Raw genomic sequence first — 19,178 nt, 5'->3', positions numbered from 1 at the left:
TGTTCCAAATATTTTGGGAGCTTTCGGGCTCACTTGTGATTAACTTTTCAGTATTTTTTGAAAACCTATGGAGTTTTCCGTGCCTACTCTTTTGGATTATTTAGGGATTTACAAGTTTTTCGGTATTGTTAAAGATTTTTTCGGGACCACTCAAGACGTTTTCGAAATTCTTGGTCCGTTAGTTTTTCTGATATTTCCAATATTTTTGGAACACTTTTAAATTAATTTATACTGGACATTTCGGGAGTTACGAGTTTTTTCATAGTTTGCAATATTAGTTCGTGATTTTTTCAGGACTCTTATGAATATTTTCGGGGTTCTTTGAGTTTTACTCATCATGATTTTTTGGGCCTACGTTTTCCTAACAAATTGTGGGTTCTTTTGTTTTATGAGTTTCGTCACACTGTGCTACCCATGACCCGATTTCTGAATATTGTAGGTGAGATACGGTCCTCAATTGTGGCCATTGTGGAACGTACGCCGCATAAAGCTGAAATTAGTCAAGAACGCAAACCTACCGGTACGTAAACCCGAGTCAGCTGACACGATATGTCTTACCAAAGCGCCATGTAAATGAAAACTCAACACCGCAGAATTTTTCTGTAGTTGTAGCCCGTAGTGCAGAAATCTGCGGAATTTAGATTTTTCCGTGTCAGCTGATTTCTTCCTTTTTAGATGGTTGCCACTTCGTCCGTTTTGCAAATGGTAAAAATGTTATAAGTTTCCATTCAAAATATGTTTAAGATATTTGAAATTTACCATTGAATAAGGTTTTTTGTTGAAAACTAAGTAGTTTATATTTAGCTACAATCAATTATAGCACGAAGAATTTTAGTTGAAAAGGTAAGTTTATGAAAAGGCATTGATGAGTGGCAACACTGTAGTAAGCAACACTGAGGGCCCCAGTAATCGACAAAATTCTGCGTATACAGACTGCGTGTAAGTATACGTTCTGCGTTCTTGACTAAAAGCTCAGTTAGTCTAGACTTAACTTAATTTAACTTACCGTAAGAAATCATCAATGATTACTCAACACGTCAACTTAAGCCAAGAGCGGAAATATTTTGTTTTTGTATTTTCTTTTTCAGCTGTTTAACAGTTCGCCGCCTTAAATGCCACATCAAAAAAATTCATGCAAACAACAATGTTTGCTTTCATTTATTTTTAAGAAATACAAAAACGAGAGTCTGGCAAGCCTGATTCTCTCACCGCTCTCAATTTCCGTAAGACCGTAACTTAAGAACCTAAAATCTACAGGTTCTTAAGTTTCTTACGCTAAGTTAAGTTTTAACTAACCGCCAACACAGTTTCTCATATAACAGGTTGGCCGAAATATTTAGTTAAGTTACGTTACGGAAATTAAGTCTAGACTAACTGAGCTTTAATTTCAGCTTCACTCAGCTGCTATATTTCGAGGTACGATTATATTGCTTCTATCTCTCTCTCGCTCTCCATCTCTCTCTCTCTCTATCAACAGCAATTTGATATGTTGAAACGTAAGGGCGCTCTGTCGATGGCTATTGAGGATATTTTTGAGGATCACCTTTTTTTTAAAGGAAAAAGCTTCGAAAGCCCCCTTTGAATCTTTTGCTAAAATGTCATTATTTTCAACTTTCGTGCTCTCCAGTTGTTAAAGTCTAAGGTATTGCTCTATATAAGAATGTGGAGTAAAACTTTGATTTACTGAAAGTTTACATGCACCAAACTTGTAGAAGAAAGCAAAATTGTTTCTTAGTTTTAGATGACTTGCACATGTTGTGTAGGCCAAATATTAAACAAATATTTCTTTTCATAAGGCATATTTTAAATATTTATTTGTCAAAGTCTGAAGAATTTTATTAAGTATCTGATAAAAATTTCTATACTTATTTGTATGTATGTATGTATGTATGTTTGTACACATACATATGTATGTAAATATTTGCTTGAATGGTTTTTTCAAATATCTTTCTAAAACAAAATGCACTAAAACAAAACTTACAGCAATGCTGACTTTTTGCCTGCATGCGATTTTATTCAATTACATTTACGTAAGTACTAAAATCAAATATTGAGTGCTCAACTTAGTTTGAAATATGTAGTTTTAATTCGGAATATCGCTTTTGTCCAACTGTCAGGAAATATGTTTTTCCCCTTTGCAAAGTTCGAGAATGGCTGTATCGTTTTTTGTGCAATTTTGTATACCTTAAATATGTAGACTTTTAGAGGATGGTTATAGGCTAAAAATAATTTCCATATATCAAGAGGGCGTGGCAACAATTATGCAAACTTAATTTTTCATACTGTACGAAATATGCAAAATATATTTTCTTAAAAAAATTAGATTAAAGAGTTTGAGATTTTAATGAAACTTGTTTAAATATTCCTCAATTTTCGCCAAAGTTTGAAATTTTTATTCACATGGTTTTTGATGTATTTTAAAAATTAAGGTAAAAAATTTACCATCAAAACATTTTACACATCGTAATAAAAATAAATACAAACTAGTAAAAAACCTCGTATTTCTGAAAAATTCCATCAGCCTTTAAAAAGTACTAGTATTGCCACGTGTTGAAAATGACTTAAAACTAAGTTTAGCATCCAATAAATAAAAAAAAAATGCAACTCAACACATTTTCTGTTAGAAAATTACTTTAAACTCCCAATCGAAAGCTGGCTCGCCGCTTTGCCGCTCATTGCGTGGCCTCGGCCTTACGCGCTCATTTCAAAACATTAGAGTTTGAATGATTATGCGAGGTTATAAAAACAAAACCTACTTTCTAGGAGAACAAAAATTGCTTGACGTTTTAATTAGATTTGGTAAGTTTATGGAGGGTATTAGATTTTCGGAATATTTTCATTTAAATAGACATTTTTCAAATTTAAATAATTTAAATACTTATTGACTTTTCGATGAATTAAATATTAAACTACGCTTTTAATCGAATATCACATTATATTAATTTAAGAAAATTTGCAAGTTTTATTGCTCGTGTTAACTAACTTTGATAAAGTAGCATACAATTTTTATTTAATACTTTTAAACCTTTTTAATATGAACATTTTATCTTCGTTAAGCGTTGATTTTTAGTTCGATTACTTTTTAGCTTTTGTGTAAGTCTTCTTTTCTTCTAACTATCCTTAAAACTATAAAAATAAAATGGAGTTGCTCAAAGCTGCATATTTCCTACGTCGCCAAAACTATCTAGAAACCCATAACATCTCCCTCTTTACGATAGTCGGCATTTCCGTAAATTTTGCCGCCGACACGTTCAATACCACAAACAGCAGATCCACGCTCCCTATACCGCTTGGTCTTATGCCCCTTCGCCTCCAAAGCATTAATAACATCCTGCAATATGCCATATTCATACTCGAATATATTCGGTTCCAATTGGTGATGAAAGCGCGGTGCATCAATAGCCTGTTTAATATTCTGCTCCAACCAAAGTATTCGCACCAAGATATGCACCAGAACGGAGATAATTTTTGTGCCACCAGCAGCGCCAGTCACCAAACGCACCTCGCCGCTCTGATCGGTTACAATAATGGGACTCATGGAAGAGATGGGCGAGGCGCCGGGGTTAATGCGATTCTTCTGCGGCATATTGGGCAGATCAAAGTAATTTTGTAAACCGTCAATGGCGAAATCTGACATTGCGTTATTGAAGAGTATGCCGGAGCGCGCGCCGATTTTGCCGCTGCCAAAACTGAAAGCACAAAAGTAGCTCTACACATTTCCAAAAAAAAATAAGTCCATAAGCGCACTTACTAGAAGTTAATCGAGCTCGTTGCGGCTACGGCATCACCGTTTGGCGCCAACACCGATATATGCGCTGTACCATACTCCGTGCGTGTCACCAAGTGCTCGCTGGCGCCATAGCTTGTAGCATCCCGGAAAGTACGCGCCTCATCAATTAGATAAGCCAGTTGACGCGCAAAGGTCGCATTTGTGAGATTGAATAATTCCTTAAGCGTTAAAAATAGAAAGCAAAATATTAAAATTAATTTGAAGACAGTATAAACGTAGTCCGCAATGCACCTCTTCCGGCGCCTCTACATCCAGCTTCCAACGTTCGACGAACCCAAATTTGAGCGCCTCGACGATGCGATGCAGCCCATTGGCATCGAGATTGCCTACGGTAGCAAACTTCATACGAAATTTTTCCAAAATTTTCATCACAAATCCAACCACATAACCGCTGCCAGGTGGCGGTGTGAAGTGCAATGTGTACGGACCCAAAGTTACATTGGGTGAAAAAACTAAGTCGGCTGTCAAATTTTGCATGTCCAACTCATTGATGGGACTGCCGAACTCGCGCAAGTCACCTACAACTTTCTCCATCAAATCGCCATGGTAAAAGTCTGCTGGTCCATCGCGTGCCAACGCTTCGTATGTGCGACAGAGCACGTCCGGTGGCCGTACATGCGCGCCCGTTCTAAACACTTGGCCAGTTTTTGGATCTACAAACATTTTGCGCAGCACGGCATTCTCTTTGAGCAGCTTGCCATTTATATATACCGAATCGCGTTGGTGTTTGGTGAGTATATAACCATTACGACATAATTTTGTGGTCGGTTCCACCAGTTGCCGCCAAGGCAGCTTGCCGAAATGTTGATGCGCCACCGCATAGCCGGCAATCTCAGCGGGCACTGCAATACCCAAAGCCGATTGAAAAATGGTGCTTACATTCGTCGCAGGTAATTGGAAATGATGTGGCGCGCGCTCTCTGCCCAATATGCTATAGGCACGTTGCTCACTGCTGGAATAGATGTTTATAAGTACACCGCCGCCGAGCCCCATGCTTTGCATGGCCAGCAGTCCGTTGCAGAAGAGTGAGGCAATGGCTGCATCGACGGCGCTACCTGCCGACTTCTGCATAATATCCCTGAGGGAAGCAAAATTATTTACCAGTTGAGAATTCCACAACAAAAAAGGCTACAAGTTGCATGCGAGTATATGTGTGGGTAATTACCTGCCGATTCTGCTGCAAACATCGCTGTCGGAACACACCGCACCGTTTTCATATTCGTATAGTGGTGAAAATGAAGGAGGCTGCGGCGTTTCCGGATTGGGTGGCCGCAATGCCTGAATGTTTTGCAACGAAGAACTTCTTTGTTTGGAGAGTTTGTAGAAAAGAAATACTACAGCGCTGAGAATGATAACAATTCCGTGTATTAAATTCATCACTAAAACGTGATTTATAATTTCATAAAATAATTGTTTGAGCAATAAATTGGAGAATATTTTTTCACATTGTTTATGTTGGCACACGATTCAATAAAGTGGGAAACGTCAAATAAGGAAGAAAATATCCTTTGAGTTGTGACATGCGCATTGTGAAAGGACTTTTTGGTAACGGCAAAATGCTGTATATGTCAGCGGCTGACAAAAGACTCGGCAATGGCGTCAAAGGAAAATTCGTATTGAGCTTTCTTGAAAGGCAATGCATTCTTGGGACTGAACTGTACATAAAAGAGAAGAGTAGTGCGTTGCGAAACCTGTCACCTGCCTTTGCAGACAACTCGTTGAATTTTGTAGAAAGAACAACATTCTTATCGACAGCTGAGTGGAAGAGCGACCTATCTCTATAAAAAAAGCTCCCTAATTCACAATTCGGTTGAAGAACGCGCTATCTCAGCAAATGGTTCAAAACGCCCTATATCAGTTCCCGATATATTGAATTTACATAGAGATAGTGCGTTCTTGAAAAATTTGCAGAGATAGGACGTATTCGAACCGGCTGCCGAGATAGGTCGATCAAGCGTCGATATGCGCCCTTATAATGCGGAAAATACAGATTAAACAAAAAAAAAATTAAAAATTTTTAGTGCCTACATTCTTTAACATAAATTGAAGGACATAACAATTTTACGACACATCCGATCGGTGGATGGTTTTTTGTGATAACGTTTTATAGGAGAACTACAATCGCTATTCCTTTCATTTTGAAGTTATCCTGAGCGAAATAAAATCTGGGTGCTACTGAAAGTTAGTGCGAACCGCTAACAACCAACGTACATATGTATCTATGCCGTTCAATTAAAATGGCCTAACTAAAAGTTTAATGAATGAAGAAAAATCGTAATTATTGGACCTTCTTCTTCTTCTTCTTCTTATTTGACACTACAAAAAAGCTTCTCCTTGGAAAGGAAAAACGAGCCAACTTTTTCATTATCGAAGCTTCGATTTCGAAATAATCAATTAAAAATCAAGTCCTTAGAAAAAAACTTTTAAGGCGGCAACAAAAGTTAGAAAGACTTCCATAGTCTCATTTCCGATCAGCTGATTCGAAAAAAGAAATGACTACTTACCAATAAGTTAATCTTAAAATGCGTCTTGCCATATATAAAAATCGTGTTTCGCTTGTATTTTAATTTTTTTATATTTTAAAGCTTTTCGTCAGTTTGATATATTAAAAATGTTTTGAATAAAAACGCACTTTATTAGGTGGTTTACAGCAAATACTTTTTCAGTACCAAGTTAAATACTCATAGTTGCATGAAACAATTATTTGATTGATTTGAGATAGGAATTCAGCAAAAATTACAGTATTCGTGTATACAGTTGTATCTACATATATTTTATGCAAAATAGATTGGTATGTATTTAGGTATGTATGCACATGATATGAAATAACTCTAAGAATAATACTTAAAAAATTACAAAATACAAAATACAAATATAAGTAGAATACTACAATTTACAAGTTGTCGTCAAAAAATGTACAAAAATGAGTTTTCAGTTGTCCACGGTTGGACTTTCTGCTTTCTACAGAGAATCACTGGATGCATGCATACAATTCATATGCAAATACTATTTAGTTTACAGCTTAAAAATTCTTTTTTTTTGCATTATTTCGAATAATATATGTATTAGGGTTGTCCTCAAAACTGTCAACATATAAATTTTCTATGGGTATTTTTTTTCTACTTACAAAATTAAGGAATACACGAAAATTTCAAAATTTCAAAAAAATTTTAGGGGTCGCTACCAGGGTTCGAAAAAATTAAAATTTATTTAAATCGCAAAACTTTGATGAAATTTTACTTTATGTACATACATAACGCGTTTGACGCGTATTTTAATTGCCCTTCCAACTATCAAATCCTGCTACAGAACGCAGAAAAAAATTTTATATTTTTAACCGACTTCACAAAAGGGAGAAAGGTTTAAATCCGATCATCGGACCATGAAGAAATTAACGATAATCTTAAATTTTTACATGAATCTTGAAGTCGGTTTTGTTTTTTGCTTAAAAATTACTTGTAAAATTTAAAAATTTTTAATTAAAATAATTGTTTTTTTAATTTTGAAAAAATTCGTGGATGTCTTTATTTTGTGCGTAGAATAAAATAATATGATGTCCCATACAAAATATAGATGTTGATATTTTAAGCGCCACCCTAATATGTGTGTACATAATTGCATACATATGTAGGAAAAGCATTATTTTCTTCTTCTCATTGACTTTGTGGTAGATAATAAATAATCTCGCAATGTTGTGTTTTTTGTTTTTTTTTGGACTTAGCGCACACTTATTTATGTATTTATGTATACATATGTACTACATATTGAATACATACATACTTTTGTAAAAAATTTGAGAATTCATTATTGTGCTTTTAAAAACCAGCTACGCCGCCACGTTTTCTAAAGTCCGCATTCGCGTATATCGCCGTATCGTTTCTCGCAATGGCGCACACCACTGAGCCAATATCCTTGTAAGGTTGCAACTCGTGTCCTTTCGCCTTCAGCAGCTGCAATACTTCCTGTGAAAGTGAGGCGATTTGTTTATAATTTTCAATACTTTTTTCTAAGATTTATGTGATTCACTTACCTCACTAAATTGACCAAATTCGTATTGCAAAACATTTGGTAAGAGTTGATGATGAATACGTGGCGCATCAATGGCCGACTTGATGTTCTGCCCGAACCATAGGATGCGCGCCGCCACCTCAACAACAGCTGATATGATTTTCGAACCACCTGCAGCGCCCAAAACCAAACGCACATTACCTTTCTGATCGGTCAAAATCATCGGTGACATCGACGACATGGGTCGCTTGCGTGCGTCAATAAAATTGGTAGGTGCCGCTGGTAGACCGTAGTGATTAGTAGTACCAGCGACAGAGAAATCATTCATGGCGCTATTAAATACGATACCGGTACGACGTCCAGCCTGACTGGCACCAAAACTACGAAAAAATTGAAATCATTTGAAATTGCGAGCATTTTAAACACAGAAGAGGTGTTGCATTGTACTCACTATTCGTTAACGGAGCTCGTCACAGAAACCGCATCGCCATCGGGCGCCAGAATGACTACATGGGATGTGCCTGCATCGTCTTCGCCCATAAATTGTGCTCCATAATCAAAGATTTCCTTATGCACTTTATTATCGTTGATCTTCTCGCGTATGCTCATGCTGTACTCGGGGTTGGTAAGTCTGCTAACGAGCTGTTAAAGATAACCCAGAGACTGAGTTGTTTGGTATGCAAATATGTGCACCCTGCAACGTGAACTCACCTCACGCACATCGTTGAAGCGCAAATCACCCAATTCCCAGCGCTTTGCAAAGCCAAACTTAAGCGCTTCCGCTATGCGATGCAGCGTATTAGCCTCGTTCTGCGCACCGACCAAATCGGCTTTGGTGAAATTGAAACCTTCCAAAATGCTGAGTATATTGGCCACAACAGTGCCGCTACTAACAGGCGGCACGGCATAGAGTATATCATCGCCCAATTGCATGGTGATCGAACTGACCATATCAGCGGAGTAGGATTCTAAGTCGTATGCTGTTATTTTGCTACCGAGATCCTTTAGGTCCTCCACCACCATATGCGCCAGCGTACCATTGTAGAAGTCGAGTGGCCCATTTGCCGCTAAGAGCTCATAAGTTTCGCAAAGCACTTTTTGTGGCTTAATTTTCGTGCCGACCGGGTACAGTTGACCAGTTGTGGCATTGACGAAAACATCGCTGTGGAATAAGCAAAAAAACGTTAAGCGAATTGTTTCGTATTCTGGATAGCTGCTTACTCACGTCAACACGGTGTTGTTCTTCATATGATGCCAGCGATAATTCAATGCACTCCATTGGTGATGTGTCAAAAAGAAGCCTTCGTGACACAATTTAATTGCCGGTTCGACGAGTGTCTTCCAGGGTAATTTGCCAAAACGTTCGTGCGCGCGATGATAACCCATAAGTTCGCCCGGCACGGCAATCGAAAGTCCGCCATTTAGCGATAGTTCCAGTTTGCCATCGAACATTTCTTGGAATGCTTCGAACGGTGCGACCTCTCGTGCGTCAATGGAATAGGCATGTTTACTGTCCTTAAGGTAGATATTCATAAGCATGCCTCCACCAATACCCATGCTATGCATGGTTAGGATACCATTACACAGGAGAGTGGCGATGGCAGCGTCAACAGCACTACCCTTCTGGTCCAGCATGTGACTGTGGAACAGAATGAAAGAAATTAAGAGTTTAGGGGAGACGAAAAATAAATTAAATATAGGTAGCCTACACTTGTGCAACTGAGTACTGATAAATTAAGTTTGTTCAATGGAATTCAGTTATAGCGAGTTAAATATAATAATAAAGGATGTCCTTTGGAGGGTGTGCTTTCTCATTTGCTTGACTCCCTATTATTTGTTCCAAAGTAAAGTATGTGAATGTCAAGCGAAGCCAATCTTACATGGAAATCTCACGTGGGGCATAAGACCTCGAAAGCCTTGGCAAAAATTTGGCAATATAAACGAGTCTTTGCAACAACATTGGGTCCGTCAGTAAAGGGTATACTCTGAATCTATTACTCTATTATTCGATCTATTCTCAGTTATATGTATTTACGCCTGCCATATGGTAGTGCAGATTCCCAATACATTTCATTTGAAATCAGCTGCCTTATCTTACGGTCACAGTGGTAAAGCGTCAACTTCAGTTGGACGTATTGACTATGTGATCCCGGATCTGGAACGAACTTCAAAGCCACTATAGAGATCGAAGGCTGGCGTGGTTAGGTGTACTGGCTCAGTGAATGTCTATACAGGCCGACCGAAGATTGAGAATGGCCTAGGGGCGGTAGTCGTACGCGGAGCTCCGCATCCAGGTGGAGGTATTTGCCATTGGGAGGGCGGCAGAGCTACTGAACAGCAATCCCGGTAGGTGAATCTACATATATCGATAATTAAGCTGTGACAAAGGTGCTACTATAGCATAGCATCCGCTCTGGATTTGCTACATACCAATAGTGATGTACATCTGTACTGGATTCCGAGGCAAACCGGCGTCGCGGGAAACGAGGAGCCCGACAAACTTGCCAAGGAGGACGCTTTGTCGGAATCCATGCCGATAGAGGAGGTGCCGATTTCCCTCCAAGCGATTAAACGGCAACTCGACCTCTGACTTATGATAAGATCTGTAGAAGATGCAGAATGAAAGGGGAGACAGTGGAGCATATGCTCTGCGAATATCCTGCCCTTAGCAGACTGCGGAGCAGGGTTTCTGCCTAATCTGAAAGCCGCCGCCAAGGTAGGGTATGACAAGGTGTTTCAGTTTCCCAAGCGAACTTCGATGTTCTTCAACATTGGTACTGGTACGCAATGATTAGCTGTCCAAAGTGGTCGTAGTTTATATGGCAACGCTATGGAGGCAGAAATTGCTGTTTGAAAAGGTATGGACAACCGGGTATTTTGTACGCTCCAGAATAGCAAGCCACTGTTACTTTTCATGAAGAGAGTCTACAGTATTTACTTCCCTGGACCTGAATGCTAGCCTTGTCACAACACTGAGCTCAGGCTTACATATTATCGACAGGATCTGGAGTTCATATTGAAGATAATGAGGATATGAATCACTTCTCATTTGGAGAACATGCTTCGGTTTTCCAAGCCAAGATATTTGGTAACCTCAAGCCCATGATACACGTGATACAGAACGATGGAGGGATAAGAGCTAAGCTGCACGCAAGGCATGGGTGAGCACTCTATCTATTTCTAAACAAGTTCGACAGTGAAAGTTTCTGTTAGATTGTGTTGGTAAACACTACGACATTCTTTTAATCAGTTTTAGTACAATACTTCCACCTTCGGCCATATATGTCACCTTCAGAAAATGCGTGAATAAATAACAAATTCATTCAGCAATTACTGGGAACCAACTCTAGCGTTTAACGCTTTGCTTAGCCTCGTATCCGTAGATATGGAGGGTAAGGCTATCGCAGTCTGCTTCATCATCAAGCTAGGAAGCACTCGGTAATGCTTCAATCCAGCAATCGAAACTCCTGGGAAACTTTTAACTATCGAAGAAACGGCCAATGCCTACCGAGGTTAGCTTCGACTAGGAGACCTTTGAAAATGTTCTTCAATGGGATCATTCTCCTAAGGGATGAATGGGAGTATTGCAGCCTGTGGAACAGACGTCCAGTGGTTCGAAGTTGGTTCCTTGCCTTAGACTAGGTGTGATCTGTCAGAAACTCGCTATTAAACTCAGGTTAAGGATATCGGATTTCCGCAGCATATTTCATGCAGGGATGGTCACTATAGAGGAGGAACTCGACCGGCTACGTACCGTTTCAATAGTGATTAGAATGGCAAATATCTAATATGTACCAAAACTTTTCGGGGAATGCCTGACCTCTCTCTGAGCGGCATCAGTTTTCTTAAAAATCAGGCTTATATGGGTCTCAGCGTACAGTGGCATTGCAGAAAACTGCATGGCTAATGACAGGGCACCCTCGAAATCATCCCCACTGAGAATGAGAGTTTGGGATTTCTTGTGGCAACCTGCCCTTGGATATGCGGGCAAATCTCCAGAACCGTTTGTGTCACTATAATATTTTAAGTTCTTTTCCATTTTGCAAATACAAATATTGTATGGATATGCCTTTCTGTGAATGGCTCCATACGGTCTTTATTTCAGAAGATTTTACTTGACTTGTAAAATTTTCCGATTGGCAAATCAGACCTCTTGCTAAGAAGGGAAAACATTTAATAAGCAGATACCATTTCCTTCTCCTCAATATTTTTTTCATAGTCAAAAACAACATTCGTTTTCGACAGCATTTCCGATAAGTCCGAAGCGTTTATACACGCAACCCCTTAAAGCGCGATTATGGCAACTTAACTTAACTTAAAGGAACTTAGAAAATCAAAATGAAACAGGCCGCGACGTGGCATTAAGTTGCGTTAAGTTTCGGCTGTTCAATTATAAGCAACACCCATTTAAGAGAATCTTTAAGTGAGTGCCTGTAAGTTACGTTAAGTGGCCATATCCGGACCATAACAAGCTAAGCTGATACAAGCTGCGCGCTTGTGCTCGTCTCCGTGCGCTGCTAACTTTGTTGCTGTTTTCCGATTAAAACAAAAAAAGTTTGTTCAGCTAGCAGTGATGAACTTAAGTGAGCAGAGAAATTGCGAATCGAGAAGAGCCTAAAAATTTCTTATTCACTGGAAAACATGTTTTCATTACCACTTAGCCAACGCAAGCAAAACAGCAATTATTATGGCACAACTCTTCTTTCATTAGAAAGGACATTTTTAGTGTGCCCAACATTGCCTTACCTCAATTGAAAACGCCTACATATGACCTTTCGCTGAACAAACATATCACTTTCGATGGCTCATTAAGCATTTAAATGATGCTTTTATTTCCAAAAATACAATCCTTCAGCCACTCCTCAACGCTTTTTAAAGTAAGTTTACGAGCCCCATTTTTTTTTTAGTTGATGCGTGGACTATCAGGTTGCATGCGCACAGCCCGTTAGCTGCTATGCAATCAGAAAAATTCTATCCTAAAATATAGCGTAGCAATTCGATATCATAATTGCCAATCGCACAGTTGAGTATCCAATTAAATTAAGTTTCGAAATCAAATAAATTGGCAAACAACATATGCCTTTCAATTCACTGCCCTTCTCGGCCCTCTCTGTGTACATTTGTACGTAGATATATATATATATGTATGTTTGTTTAAACTAACGGGCCTACTTCTTCTTACTACGTCACTCACCTGCCAATTTCGCTGCAAACTTCGCGATCTGAACACACAGCCGCCTGCTCATAAACACCCAATTTCGATACGAATTTCTCCTTTATCAATGGCGGTGTATCCTTGAGCACCAGCGCCTTTCTCGTTGGTTTCGCTTGGCTACTGGCGGTTGTTTGAGCTGTGGTGGGCACATTGTTAGTAGCCGAGGTGGATATTGGCGCCGTTGGTGGCACAGCGCTGACGGTGGCGGTGAGGGCGTCGGTGGGCTGTGTTGCTGCTGACTCACTGAAGCCGGCTATCGCGATGCTGCCGACTGCAGTGGCGATGGTAGTGGTGGTAAGCTCGGCTATTGTGCTGCCTTCAGCACTGTCGTCACTTGTTGAGTTTGACGCTAGCGCGCCATTTTTACTACTGTTGCTGTCATCGTCTGGCGAGAGAGAATAATTAGAGATGGAGGGAAGAGCGAAGGATGTATCATTGTCGATGGCTGTACTGTTTTTGCTTTGTGCATTTGACGTCTTAGACCAATCTGTGGAGTGGTTTTAATGGTGACAGTGGTGGTGGTGGTTGGTGGTTGGTGTGTTGGAGGTGGTGATGTTGATATTTTTTTTTTTGTTTTGGTTTCGTGCATTTTTTTTTTTTATTATTTGCGGGGAAAATGAAAGAGTTGGCAGAATGAAAGAGAAAAAAATGCAATGCAAATTATCAGTAACAGGGTAGGTGTTTTAATTTGTACAGTGCAAAAGAGCGTAGATATAATTTATGCTTCATTGATTTTAATAATTGTCACTCAAGTTAAATTGCATATATTTATGTATGTATGTAAATAAATAAGAGTAGCTATGCACTAAGTAAATTTTTACATAAAAGCAAAGTGCATTTGAATGAAAAGTGGGTAGAAACAAGAATTACATATATACAAATGCACGTAAGTGCATTTACTTACCGCTAAAGCATAGACTGATAATAACGTAGGAGATGAGTGCCACACCGATAAAGCAGATGAGTACTATCGTTAACTTTTTCATCCATTTGAGGATGTTTGCGCGCCTAAAAGTAGACAATATATGCAATGAGTTATTTAATTATATGCATAATTCGGCAGGAAACTATAATAATAGTCATATATGCAGCATGTAACACAATCGAGAAAATATTACTGTATTCATGAATTTAAAAAAAAAAAATACTTCGTAGAGAAACCTCAAACACATTCGAGTGGTATATGACTGTCCACGTACCTTGCCACCTTTTTGCACTTAAACTTGCCTACCAACCTAATGTAGATGCATTTATAGTACGCAACAACAACAACACAATAGAAAATTGAAATAAACAAAGGCACTAAAGAAACAGAGATGACAAAAATTTATCAACGGGCTGAGTCAGTGGAAACGGCTTGGCTGCTGGTGCGGACGCAATAATGAAATACACAAATTTAAAGCGCGATCAAAGTATTAAATGAAACAGTGGGGAGAATAGGACCAATGAACAAGTAAACAAACTTACTTAGAATACCAAAATTAGGATGATCCGAAAAAAACTGAAAACGCAAATAACCAAATAGGCGACCTAGTACAAGCTACTAACACTAAACTAAACATTTTTGAGGTGCACGCGAGGTGAGGTCCAAACCAAAACCTTACGAACCCACTCGCCATACCTTCCAAGCTGTCGGGGTAGCTTTAGATCGTCAAAAGACTGGGCTATGGGTGCGGTATGCTAAAACAATGCGATAGAGAATACAACAGGGCTACAACTACCGAAAATAGTAAATACGTCCAAAGAAATACAGAAACAATAACCCTTTTCGCCCTCTTCAGCGCTCGCTTAGTTCTGCCCCGGCGCGCACCAACAAGTTGAACCATAGCCTATGCGTAGCGAAACCATTGGGCCTCAGATGTTGGTGTCCGATCAATTGGCGCCGGCCCGTTCAATCTAAAAAAGAATTTGTCACGAAAACCATGGACTAGCCACTGCCATCATACGGCGCACAACAAAAGTGCAGCAATAAGAAAAAAATGCGACGCCCTTATTGTGGTTTTTCGCGGCATCCCTTCCTACCTATTGTTGGTTGGTATCGTTTTGGCGCGAAAACCTTTAATGAACAATTTTCTCCAGTGTGGTAGAGCACCGTCGACAATCAGCTGCCTTGCTCTTTACTCAATGTTAGAATTTCAAGACAGCGTCCTATCCAGGATCAGGCGCAAGGTGTAGAGCTGCAGACGGAAACCCCCAAGTTGCCAAGTTTAGGTAACCTTGAGTCTGATCAAAAGGGGTATCTAGAAATCTTCACCTAACCATCTACATAGGCGATCACCCGACAGCACAAATTCTTAAGTTCCTCCAGAAACTCGTTTACAACAGCAATACAGAGCAGGGTAGGTAGAGCACCACCTTGCAAAGTGAACTCTACGCTGAGTGCAGGCGCTCCTCCACACCACGCCTTTGGCCAGAAGGTTTTCCACGGCTTCTTCTTCGCTCTTCTAATTTTGCACTTGCGACTTTATAAAGTATCCAGTCCGATGGCAACCCACTTTTACGAGCCCTGTTAAAGAGCCGTCGACTCGACGCCTTCAAATCGAAGAGCTCTGCCGTCCGCCAGGGCGGCTTTCAAGAGTGTTCCTTCATGCTAAAACCTTCAACCAACCCCTCCAACGCGTTCTCGGAAATCTCCGAGTTATTAAAATGCATACTAAAAAATACAAACATTAACGTGTCCGGCCATCGTACCCGGAGCCACTGACTAGCTACATAGACGCAGCTCTAACTGGATATGTCGACGAAGCTTTTGAAAGCCTTTTCTATTTAACATTTCTTTTAAGCTGAGTTTCCCAATTCTAGAACTTTATTTTGACGGTAAAAAAATTGTATCTTATTCTCGAATTGTATGCTTTAGAATTTGTTTCATAGACTATTTTTTAAATTACACCTTCTATTATTGCTGTGTTTATACTGAAGTGCATATTACATACATATTTCTAAAATTAGTTCAATTATTTATTTTACACTTACATTTGTTCGCGTCTCGCCTCCTCCGCCGCCGCTGTATCACTAGTGAATTCTCCACCATTTTTCTCCTCATCATCTAAGCCGCTAGCAGATTTCAGTGGAATTTTATTGAGAGCATCTTCGTTGGAGTGTACCATTTTTAAGCCATCAGTTCTTAGTAAAAAAAATAAATTTTTTAATTAAACTTTGAAGTTTATTTTTATACAAAGATGCACTGGAAAATCACAAATTCATTTATGTATACATACATATGTATGTATTTATGTACGAGTAAGCACTGAAAATCCACACGCAAACACAAAAGTTCTCTACACGCCGCGAGTCTGATGCCAACTGATTGCCATGCTGACCATAATAAAGTGCTAAGCTTTCGCAAAACATACATGTATTCACACCAGTGCACGGACTTGGGAAAATGGTAGAAGTTGGTAGATTTTTTTAAAGAAACAATATTTGAGAGTTTTTACTCATATTGGTTAAAACATGGCGAATTCATAAAATTTTATTTTTGTACTCCTGCTATCACTTTGAATGAATTCGCCTTATTATAAATTGTATTTTTATATCAAACAACAAAAAATTTATTTCACGTCAATAAAATATTCAACAAAAAACCTTTACATATAACTGGACCCGAATCACGGCATCCGTGATCGAATGAAACTCGTTTCGAATCGAGGCGAATTCATACATATAAGATGATAGCGACAGCTCAAAAACTTCGCTAACGAATTATACACACAATGACAATCAAAACACAACAATCGTACAACAAACACATCACTTTGACAATCAGCACAATTCGCCTTGAAATCAGCTGCTCTGGTACCACGGCCTGATATGAATTTGCCTTGATTCGAAACGAATCAACAAAAAAGACAGCTGTTATCTTTCCAATAGAATTTGAATTGAAAAAGAAAACTCACTACCGAATGCCGCAATCTCAAAAAGAAATATCGAATCGAATTTTATTCTATTATTATTTTATTTTATTTATTTTATACACTCAGCGCTACAAAGTTTTTGGATTCAAATTAGATTTGAAATGGTTGAAGTTTGCAACCCATTCGTTTGGCAGTCTCCCATACAAACTTATTGCAAACGAAAAATATTTACATTAACAGCTGATAGGAATGCAATTTCACTTACACTTCGTTCATTTAAATCTCTTTGCTTTCTTTGCGAAAAAAATTGGTAGATTTTTAGCCTTTGTTGGTTAAAATGGTAGAAAATATACTATAGCTAATAAGTTAGTAGATCTACCAATAAAGTGGTAGAGTCCGTGCACTGATTCACACAGACACATTCTCACTCACTCTCTCTCTCGCGCGCTTTTTCTATGCTTTTGTCTGCCTGCGTATAAATTCCGAAAACCACTAGAAAAACACAACATTACAACCATATGTTGTTATCCTTGCTGGCGCGTCGTCGTCGTCGTTGTAGTGATGACAAGCAGAACATGAGCCGTCTGCCATCCTTGTGGTGCTTGGAAAAGGGCTGGTAGATACACAGCTGTATGGAATTGAGCGCGGAATACGTACAGTCAATCAATAAAGTTTAGGTACAGCGATTTGTTTTGAACTACCGGCAACTGTTTTTTAATTATTTTATTTTTCGCAATTTTTTTTTTTTATAAAAATATCGTTAATTCCAAAACATAAACCCTAAAAATTAGAGCTCCAAACCTTATGCAAAATTGAGGAAAATTATGCAAATTTTCGTTAAAATATTGCACTTTTTAATTACACTCTTTAGAAAAAAAACCTGAGTATGCAGTTTTTTAGCCCATTCAATTTTAGTATAATAATGTGCAAGCCTGAGGTAGCTGGGACTTACCAATGATTTTTGGCAATTTTTTTTGTTGAAGGTGTCGTTCATTTCAAAAATCGAAAATGTGCTAAAATTTTCTTTAATTTTGCACAAGGTTTGGAGCGTGAATTTTTGGGGTCTTGGTGAAAAATAAAATATTAAAATACAGTTTCCCGTATTGCAAAAAAAATCGCTGTACCCAAACTTTATTGATTCACTGTATGTATATACGTGCACACGCGGCAGAGTGGGGCAGGATATGGAAATAAGTCAACAGGCAAGCGACGTTGTCATGTCGTCACGTTAAGTAAGTTAACTCCCTCTTCGTGTAGCCGAGTCCTATGCTTCCTCAATTATACGCTGACACACACACACACTTGCAAGCTCGCAGACATCTTCTAAAAGCACATACATATGTGCATACATATGTCTGTATTTTTTAATATATTCTGGCGAACATCCATTCGCACATCCGTCATTGCAATTATGTGCGACCGGCAATCGTGTTGCGCGCATGTAGTAAATAAGTGAATGCCACTTAGTCGCTGTGCCACTGTGCCACACAGTGGGCCAAGTCAGCTAGCGTGAGTGGTCAGCGAGCAGGTCAATAGACCCAACCCACAAATTGCTTTGGAAAATAACATGAAATTTATTGGAGTGGGTCACGTCGCGTATTTGGGTCACGTGTTTTTAAGCGCGCTTCAACTGCACATACACCTACACCTCTTGCTTGGTAACTAGTACATAGGTACATACATTTTTCACCGACACCCAGAGCACTTGCCTATACGACGAAGTGCTTTATGGTGTTTTGCGCCATTGCAAAAGTGCAAGGACCTGCAGTGCATACATTCGCAGTGCACTGTATTCGAATTTCCATTACAAATGGCAGCAAGCAATTAAGTTAGGAAATCGCAATTGAAACAGTATTCGTTGCGATTTGTAGGTGCGAATAGTTAGTTACTTGGAAGTGGCGAGTTTCAGATTTCATTTAATAGATTGTGAATTAGGTTGCCGCCTGCATGGTATGTGGGTCAAATTTCCTTTTCGTTGAAAGTACTACCACACATTTTTACTGTGTGTATGTGTGAGTGATGAGATTGGCAAGCGTTGTTTGCATGTCGATGAACGGAAGCAATTTATTGATTGGTTTACGGATATCAAAAGCTCAATTAAACACACACACAGGTACATATAAGGTTGCCAGGCAGTTACAAAAGAAAGTAATTGATGCTGATATCGATAGACTGACGATGGGTAAAGCCCACCCTTCGCACCCTTAAATCGCGATCTGAGATATACTGGCACCTTCTGCAGATAGAACTTGTTATACGTCACCGTTGGAGGGTTGTTGTAATAGCACAGTGAACGTACCTAGGGTGATTG

The 19,178-nt window shown here is 39.1% G+C and overlaps 2 protein-coding genes across 5 annotated transcripts in view; both read right to left on the bottom strand.

Annotated features, from left to right (window-relative positions):
• Window positions 1–2,461: 2,461 nt before the first annotated feature.
• On the bottom strand, window positions 2,462–5,749 carry LOC118733103 (glutathione hydrolase 1 proenzyme-like). Its single transcript, XM_036462324.1, has 4 exons — window positions 4,956–5,749; window positions 4,022–4,868; window positions 3,752–3,948; window positions 2,462–3,689 (listed from the first exon to the last, which is right to left on the bottom strand). The coding sequence occupies exons 1-4, from the start codon at window positions 5,165–5,167 to the stop codon at window positions 3,185–3,187; spliced, it is 1,761 nt and encodes a 586-aa protein (XP_036318217.1). The 5' UTR covers window positions 5,168–5,749; the 3' UTR covers window positions 2,462–3,184.
• A 1,816-nt stretch (window positions 5,750–7,565) lies between these two features.
• Window positions 7,566–19,178, bottom strand: part of LOC118733102 (scoloptoxin SSD14-like) — an 11,758-nt gene continuing 145 nt past the window's right edge. Inside the window, exons 1-9 of one of the 4 annotated variants that reach the window (XM_036462319.1) lie at window positions 16,232–16,338; window positions 15,987–16,136; window positions 13,918–14,021; window positions 12,993–13,500; window positions 9,024–9,437; window positions 8,510–8,960; window positions 8,250–8,440; window positions 7,821–8,178; window positions 7,566–7,752 (exon numbers count right to left, since the gene is read on the bottom strand). In XM_036462319.1, the coding sequence (XP_036318212.1) occupies window positions 7,606–7,752; window positions 7,821–8,178; window positions 8,250–8,440; window positions 8,510–8,960; window positions 9,024–9,437; window positions 12,993–13,500; window positions 13,918–14,021; window positions 15,987–16,120 (2,307 nt within the window). In that variant the 5' untranslated portion in view covers window positions 16,121–16,136; window positions 16,232–16,338 and the 3' untranslated portion in view covers window positions 7,566–7,605. Of the gene's footprint in view, window positions 7,753–7,820; window positions 8,179–8,249; window positions 8,441–8,509; window positions 8,961–9,023; window positions 9,438–12,992; window positions 13,501–13,917; window positions 14,022–15,986; window positions 16,137–16,231; window positions 16,339–19,178 lie in introns of those variants that run through there. The other 3 variants (XM_036462320.1, XM_036462321.1, XM_036462322.1) reach the window with 3 other exon arrangements.

Source organism: Rhagoletis pomonella, unplaced genomic scaffold (assembly GCF_013731165.1).
Source record: "Rhagoletis pomonella isolate Grant_MI unplaced genomic scaffold, Rhpom_1.0 Rhpom_scaffold_00002, whole genome shotgun sequence".
In the NCBI taxonomy this organism is placed as follows: Eukaryota; Metazoa; Arthropoda; class Insecta; order Diptera; family Tephritidae; genus Rhagoletis; species Rhagoletis pomonella.
This window is presented reverse-complemented; position numbering and strand designations above follow the sequence as displayed.